The sequence below is a fragment of the Dipteris shenzhenensis genome, chromosome 7, assembly GCF_047967505.1.
Source record: "Dipteris shenzhenensis isolate YYH24624 ecotype China chromosome 7, Dip_SZ_1.0, whole genome shotgun sequence".
NCBI classification, from domain to species: domain Eukaryota; kingdom Viridiplantae; phylum Streptophyta; class Polypodiopsida; order Gleicheniales; family Dipteridaceae; genus Dipteris; species Dipteris shenzhenensis.
Window position 1 is genome coordinate 15850049 of NC_141602.1, and position 8365 is coordinate 15858413.

General features: G+C 43.8%; 1 protein-coding gene across 1 annotated transcript; it reads left to right on the forward strand.

Moving 5' to 3' along the window:
• The first annotated feature begins 2424 nt into the window (after positions 1-2424).
• On the forward strand, positions 2425-4214 carry LOC147900000 (putative sugar phosphate/phosphate translocator At2g25520). The gene has a single exon (XM_087377021.1). The coding sequence runs from the start codon at positions 2878-2880 to the stop codon at positions 3964-3966; it is 1089 nt and encodes a 362-aa protein (XP_087233147.1). The 5' UTR covers positions 2425-2877; the 3' UTR covers positions 3967-4214.
• Positions 4215-8365: the final 4151 nt, after the last annotated feature.

Sequence of the window (8365 nt, forward strand, 5' to 3'; positions counted from 1 at the left end):
TTCTTTTATGTGAAACTACTCTCTACACACACCATGCATGCACCCCCAACACTCATAGATAGGCAACTCGATAGATTGATCCATCCATCCATCGGTAGAGGGGACTCTCTCCAGACACACTTTTTTTTGGGGTGAAACTACTCTCTCCACACCACATCCATGCACCCCACACGCTCATAGATAGATAGTATGTTAGATTGATCCATCCATGCATCGATGTAGGGGATAGAAGGGTTGAGAGAGAGAGAGAGAGAGAGAGAGAGAGAGAGCCCATAATTGTAAGTGTGTGTGAGCTCATAATTGTACGTGTGTGTCTCACAAGTTGATTTATCCATCCATTCATCAATGGAGGGGATAGAAGGGTTGAGAGAGAGAGAGAGAGAGAGAGAGAGAGAGAGAGAGAGAGAGAGAGAGAGAGGGAGGGAGGGACGGAGGGAGGGAGGGAGGGAGAGAGAGAGAGAGAGAGAGAGAGAGAGAGAGATCCTTATGAATACCTTCAACGCACCCCCTTCCTTCCCTGCCCTCTCATTGCCTCCCCTTTTGAAGGATTTTCCAAAGATTACTTACCTTCACTTTTAAAACTTCTCTCTCAGCAAGTGCTATGAAAAAATCGTACATTTCCATGCGTAGGAAATAAACCCATATAGGTAGTGGATGGAGAGAAAAACTTGTGTACCTAGTGGAGGGAGAAAAAATCAATGCTCTCACCCTTTCTTACTTAAAAGTTGGCATGGATTTATTGTAGCCTTTGTTGACTTTGTGAATAAGGTTGATGTTGCCTGAAAGTAGGATGGCCTTGAATATAGGAGAGGGCCAACCCTCCAAAGTCACATTTATGTATCTTGTATCGAGTCGACTAGATTTTCATTCCTTGATATCATTAGGTAGGCTGCATGGGAGAGGGAAAAAGTCCAAGTGGTTTCCTAAGCCCATGCACAAAGGTGGTTTTATGGGAAGGAAAAGTAGTGCAGGTGGGGCCTAGGATGTAGGGATTAATGTGGAACTTGTGTTATGAGCTGTGGGAAAGCTTAGGAAAATGAATGTGGTGAGTTGAGATGGTTTGGGTATTGGGATGGTGAGGGAAGTCACAAGCATGGGCTGAATTGATGAGTGTTTTCATTTCCATGTACCAATTCTCAAAATTGTTTTTTGCCAAATGGGTACATTTTTTTCCTTTTTATATACATACTTACGGACTATATGGTATTTTGGGCCAATGACAAGTTCCAAATAATATTTTTTAGTAGGCTAGGTTTTGATAGGGTGGAGGTAGACTTCTTGAATCCAAGGTGGTGCGAAATGATTGGCAAGATTCTAGGTAAGTGAAAGGCTTTTGAGGAAAAGACTTCTGGCCTCATGAGGCCGAACACAAAACCAAACATTTGTTAGGTTTTCACAAAAAGACACAACCCGTTGAGTGGTCTATCATCTGACCATGAAGTGAGTTAGAAGATATAGTTGATGTTCTTCCTATTTGCTCCATCATGTTCATGTGTCAAGAGCTAGTCAAGCAGTTGTTTGTTCGCAAATTGTTGAGTGTGTATCCCCTTCCCCTCAAACTGTTTGATAGAAGTGAGCGAGTTTGATAGTGTGTTTGACTCCTTTCTTGAAATCCCAAGCCCAAATTTATATGAGTTTGTCTTTCGTGCTACTTTGAACTCCACACAAGGCCACCAATGCCTTTTCTGCCTCTTCATGAACGTGGCCTATGGTAGGTTTCAGAACCACTTGGACAAGACAAAGAGTCTCCTTGATCTGGGTGCCCGTGCATTTTTTCACTTTGATTGATGGACGCTCTTCCATTTCAAATTGTCCCATGTCTAAAACAGTGTATGTGCAATGGGTAGCCCTGACTCTCGCTGACTTTACCTGAGCTGGCATTCAGGCCCTTTTTTTGTTGCCTTATGAGATCCAGCCACTTGCTTAGGGCACCGCTCTGCAGTGCTCCCTCGTCCAAAGCGGCGGGTTTCAAACATGCCTTACGACGGGCATAGACCAACTGAACGCCACGTCTCAGACACGGGTGGTGTTGAATTGGCAAGAGTAGATTCGATCAAAATCCGATCGATGTCCAGGAGGAGGGTTTGTCTAGCTCCACCTCCCTCGCATGGTCCTCGGTTTCCTCGCGCCCCTCGCCCCAGCAGTGATCATTTGGATGGCCATGAATTACAGAGCCTTTCTGCACTCAGAAGTGTGCGCTGTTCGGGAATGCATGGGAGGGAGTTGTTGAGTGAGAGGGGGGGGTGTGAACCTTCAAACAAGCCTAGGATTGGAAGAGGGAGGGTGAGACATTTTCAGTTGTACCCAAAGGTGGTGGAAGAAGGGGGTGGGTATACTGTGAAGGTGGCAACGTCCCCTGTTTACACCTGCCACCTCCTTCATCGCCATCATCAGCGCCCCCTTTCTTTAACCCTTCAAACCTCTTTTCTAACCTCTCTGCCCTTTGGCCTTTTCCATCCTTTTTAACACTTCTCTTTACTCTCTTCTCACCTCCACTCTTCTACTTGGATTCTTCTTCTTCTTCTTCCCTCTCCCTTGGCTTTTTCTCCCTTCCCCAGATGGCTTCTCTTTAAAACTCACGCCTTTCTCCCCTTTCTTGAACCTCCCCTGCTTCTTGGGCTCTGCCCTTCTCTTGGGTTTCCCCCTTTCTTGCTCCTTTTGCTCCCTCTCAGCTCTCCATGGCTGCTTGCCTTCTCCCCTCTCTGTAGCTTCATCTTCTCTTCTCACAAGGATCTTCTTTGTTGCTCCTCTGCTTTCTCTGAAAATCACCTCTTTTCATACTTTGCTCCTCTCTGTTTTCCCAAACCCACCTCTTGTGACAACTTGCTCGAGTCTCTTTCCACAATTAAGCTTCTTTTGAGCTTTTTCATTGCAGTCATGGGTAAGGGTTTTGGAAGCGGCCAGGCTCTAGCCCAGGCAGGGAACACAGGCCTGATAAAGAAGATCCTGCTCAGCTACCTCTATGTTGCCATCTGGATTTTCTTGAGCTTCACTGTGATCATCTTCAACAAGTATATTTTAGACAGGAAGATGTACGATTGGCCTTACCCAATCAGCTTGACGATGATCCACATGGGTTTCTGTTCGGCGTTGGCCTTCCTTTTGGTCAGGGTCTTTAAGCTCGTGGAGCCTGTCGGCATGACAAGGGAGATGTACATGTCTTCGGTTGTTCCCATCGGAGCGTTGTACTCTCTGAGTCTGTGGTTGTCCAATTCGGCGTACATTTACTTGTCCGTGTCTTTCATTCAGATGCTTAAGGCCTTGATGCCGGTTGCTGTTTACTCGATCGGTGTGCTTATGAAAAAGGAGAATTTCAAGCCGGAAACCATGACAAACATGGTAGGAATCTCGGTCGGGGTGGCCATTGCTGCCTATGGAGAAGCCATGTTCAATGGTTGGGGAGTGATCCTGCAGCTTGGGGCCGTTGTTTTCGAGGCAACACGGCTTGTCTTGATCCAGATTCTTCTTACCTCCAAAGGCATCTCGCTGAACCCGATCACTTCTCTTTACTATGTAGCTCCCTGTTGCTTCGTTTTTCTCTCGATCCCTTGGGTTATTATGGAGTACCCAGCTTTGCAGGCAACGTCTTCATTTAAGCTGGATTACATGGTGTTTGGAACGAATTCAGCATGTGCTTTTGCCCTCAATCTTGCCGTTTTTCTTCTCGTTGGCAAGACTTCCGCTCTGACGATGAACGTGGCTGGTGTGGTGAAGGACTGGCTACTCATTGCCTTTTCGTGGTCAGTGATCAAGGACAGGGTTACGCCCATCAATCTGGTGGGTTATGGATTAGCTTTTCTCGGTGTGTGTTATTACAACCACTGCAAACTCCAAGCGCTGAAAGCGAAGGACGCACAAAAGAAGGCCGGTGAGGTAGACGAGGAAGTGGGAGGGCTGCTCGACCAAACAGGGGAGACAGATGAAGAGGGCAATCACGTCGGAAAGAAAGTAGATTCACAGGCATGAGAGGATAATAGTTTTGATGCTGCTCTTGCACCTTGTTTGTTTGATTGGTAACGAGTGAAACAGAAATGCCCTCCACGTGCTGATCTATACAGGATCAACTAGATCTATACCAACAGCTTGGATCTCAAAGGAAGAACCGAATATCCAAGTTGTCTGGTTCGGACACTTCCTGATCCATTTTTAATTTTATTATCTGCGTTGTTGCAACCTTTACTGTGCATTTAGGAACAGAATGCATCTTGGAAGTACCATGGGGGCACTGTTATTTCTAATTTCAGTCTGTCTCAACTCTGGGTTTGAATCATGCAAAATTAGTTCCTGCAACTCCATTCTTTCCAAAAAGTGCAGATTTTGGCAGAGAATCGTTGCCCTTCCTTTTGGAACGCGTGGGTCTTTTCCTCCTGGCCTCAGTAAACCCTAGTGTGAAGAAGGCCGAGCTTGTATAGACGTTTTTTCTCAATGGAATTAGGTGAGATGTACGCTACACATTCGTTTCCATTCTAACTCAAAAATCCGATGAATAATGTGCCTTGCCTTTGAGTCCATGCGAGAGAGAGAGAGAGAGAGAGAGAGAGAGCCAAAAAAGAACTTGCTGCCTTCTTTTTTGCTGGAGAAAGGTATTCTGTCTTTAGGAACAGTACATTTTAGATGCCACCCGATCAAGATAATTGCACCTGATCAAGATAATTGCGGTGCATAATAGAGTGGCCCTTCAAGAAGCTGAGGCAAAATCTTAGAATGGTAAAGAGGTAACCTTGTAGCTGACATCTAAGTGAATTTTGTATGGGGTGCAATGAGGTGACTATGTAGAAGTACTTAAAAGCTTTAAAATAATGAAGTTATCCTCCTCTTCACCCACTACACCATCGCTGCCTCTTGAGGAGAGAGAGATACAAAGGAATTCCATTTCACGCATTGTGATTCGGAGATGACATGCAAAATATATTATTTCTTGGTTTTCCTGGCGTAGGGGCATTGTACAAAAGGGCAACAGTCTGCATGCTTGTGTTTCTTGGCTGTATTGTCATCGTTTTCAAAGTCTGTCCAAGACCTTGCTGACAAGACACATAGATATGATGGACAATTGAGGTTAGGGCCAGTTTCACATAGAAGCAGTCGCTTGAATGAGGGCAGAGGATGTTGAAACATATAAAGCATCTGGGACAGAGCTGGTGAGGGATTGATTTGAACAAATTATCTTCACATATTGTTTCTAGGTTTGTACAAAGGCTGGTGAAATCTTTAGGATCTGGGTGAGTGACTTCTATCAAAGTAGAATCTGTTAGGTCATGAGACTCCTATCAAAGTAGAATCTGTTAGGCCATGAATGTATACGAACTTCTGTGGCACCTACTTTCAGTAAAAGGATTAGGCATATGCCTTCCAAAGGTGCCTTGTTGGGTTTTCAGTCTCAGATGTATATTACATACTGCTGCCTTCCGTGCTGATGGGCTCTGCTTGTATTTGCTCTAGATTAGATGGTTCTTAATTTCCTTTGCTTGCCACAAGGCTTGCAAAAATTGCTGCTAATCAATGCTCTAAGGAGGGTCCATGATATCAGGGTCGTAAGTAATTGATAATCTTTCAAAACATTATTGGTTCATTGAATAACCTTTCATTCTGCAATAACCAATTTCAAGGGCCATCTCTCTAATACCAATTCCAAGTGGCGTCTTTAATGTGAGTCATACATGATTTGGATGTGCCTCCGATGTCAATGGGGAAGCTTATACACGACTCATATAGTCAACCTCTACTAAACCTTAATCCTTGAGGCAGAACTATTTGGTCCCTTGGAAACTAGAAATGCAGCATTGTATTAATAGTGTGAATGTGTGCACATTAATTATGGATTCATGTTTCCCTGTTTCCATCTTGGGTTCATGTTTCCATGTTTTCATCTCAGGTCTTGATTATGAGCTTGGTTATTATGTTCCATGGTCACGGATCTGTTGTTGGAATATTCATATTCTTCATTTATGATCTAAGACAAGTAGTGCACAAAAGGGCATACATCCCACGATGGGTTGAGAGCTAGTGTAAATTGGTGCAACTAATGTCATAATTGTTGTTATAGAAGGAAGTCATTGCAGGTGGAGGCTATGAGGATGCCCTCCACACATATATAGGTAGTTTTAGATGTACAACCATACCAGAGCAAGGATACTTGAAACTCAAGAAAGCCTCATCATATAGAGGCTGTTGTGAGATAAACTTAAGTTTGCAACGGATGGAGAGGAGAACAAGTAGAAACCCTATTTGAATGAGATCATGTGTTTCCAAATAAATTTGCGTTGCAAACATTTGAGTTGTAGTTCACACGTTCACTCATCAAGCAATTCATAATAGCCTACAAAGAGGGTTTACAATGTACAATTACAAAGACAAGCAAGTAGAGGAGAGCAAGTAGAAACCCTATTTGAATGAGATCATGTGTTTCCGAATAAGTTTGCGATGCAAACATTTGAGTTGTAGTTCACACGTTCACTCATCTAGCAATTCATAGTAGCCTACAAAGATGGTTTACAATGTACAATTACAAAGACAAGCAGTAACGTAATTTGCAAGCGAGCAAGGTTGCAGTTAGAAGTAATTGATTTACATTGATTAGTATACGAAGGGCACAACAAGAAGATATCAGTAATACTCTTAACTTACTAAACATCACTATTGGCAATCTTATCTCAGTGAAGCTTCAATCAACACGTTAGGTATGAGTGGCACGTGTTAGTGTAGAATTTGTCACATGTAAGCCATTATTCTAAAGATTTGGAGCAAGCAATTGTAACTGGCATCTCTACTTGTTGTGGCATCTCTTGCAAGAAAATTAATTAAACCGAGTATCTACATGTGAATGAGCAGAACAACAATCTTAACATGCTAAGGTAGTATAGTCTTGAAAAAGTGATGTAGGACGGCGAGCCTTAACATTGACAATGAATAGCTATGGTAGTATACCTACACAATGTACATGTCAGTATGATAGATGAGCCTTAGCATTGACAATGAATTAGCTTAGTAGCATACCTGCACAATGTACACGTCAACATAAAAATAGAGAATAGGCTTCTTTATCTTGCATTCTTAATACAAGGGTTTGCAAAGTTTGGCAAATCAATACAATCTCTGCAAGTACATTAATGCCTTTGATGATGCAATTGGTAAGATATATTTTAGAGGCATCATGACAACCCAAGCATGCAACTTATCACAAGATGAGTTGACCAAGTTCAGGTGCTAAAGCTAGCACCTTGAAGAAATGTCGCACCTTTTTGCATAGACAACGGAAAAAGTCGAAGTACATGTTTGCAGGCCAAATTGAGAAAACAAGTACAACGTTGCACGCATCTTTAATATACAAGGTATGTGTAGCCAACCAATAATTATAGTAGTCATTATTCAAGAAAAATTCAACAAAAGCAAATAAGAGTTACAATTATATGCTCTGAGTCCAAAAGGCACTAAGATTGTCCTAATTTGTCTAGATTTATGAAGATGGAGCTATTGCCCATTTCTTCTTCAACATGTGATTCATAGATTCGGGTGCCCAATGGAGAGGAAGGAGGGAGGGGGAGTAGGGCAGTTGGAGGAGGAGGAGCAAGAAGGAGCAAGGCGGCTGGAGGAGAAGGGGAGAGGAACGAGGGAGGAGGAGGAGCAAGAAGGAGGAGGGGAGAGGAGGAGGGAGGGAGAGGGAGGGGGAGGGAGAGGGAGGGGGAGAGAGAGGAGGGAGAGGGAGGGAGAGGGAGGGAGGCAGGAAGATTCGAAATTTGAAAATTTGAATTTCAAAAAGTGCCCCCCTCATGGGGGGAGAGGTAGGCTCAACTATGGGCTTAACCCTCCTCCCCCCCTGTAACCTAAATAGTGTACGCAATAGGCTGGGGGGGGAGGCAACAATTTCCCCTTTCCCCCCAACCTATTGTGTATGCAATAGGTTGGATGGGAGGGTGGGGTGGCAACAATCCCTCCCCCCCTCCCTTCCCCCCCACAAACCTATTGTGTATGCAATAGGTTGGAGCGGGTCGTGGGGGGGGAGCAGCAATCCCCCCCCAACCTATTGTGTATGCAATAGGTAGCAATTTCCCCTCTCCCCCCTCCCCCCCCCCCCCAAACCCCTATTGCATACGCAATAGGTTGGGGTGGGGGGGTAAAGAGAATGTAGTTGCTGATGTTCACAACAGAAAGCGAAGTATTAATCACATAACTGCTCTAGAAATTCAGCCTTCCAAAGGTATGAAGAATTCTTATCAAGGGGATCATGATATATAGAACAAATTAGAGAATACTAGTTGGAATCGTGCATCAAAATATTTTGATAATGATGGATACATCTTTTATGAAAAAAATTATGCATCACTCGACCCTTGTTTCGGCTGTGGGTCACTATGGAGTCGATGGATAA

Excerpts from the sequence above, each read along its gene's own strand:
- LOC147900000 (XM_087377021.1), top strand. The coding sequence starts at position 2,878 with ATGGGTAAGGGTTTTGGAAGCGGCCAGGCTCTAGCCCAGGCAGGGAAC.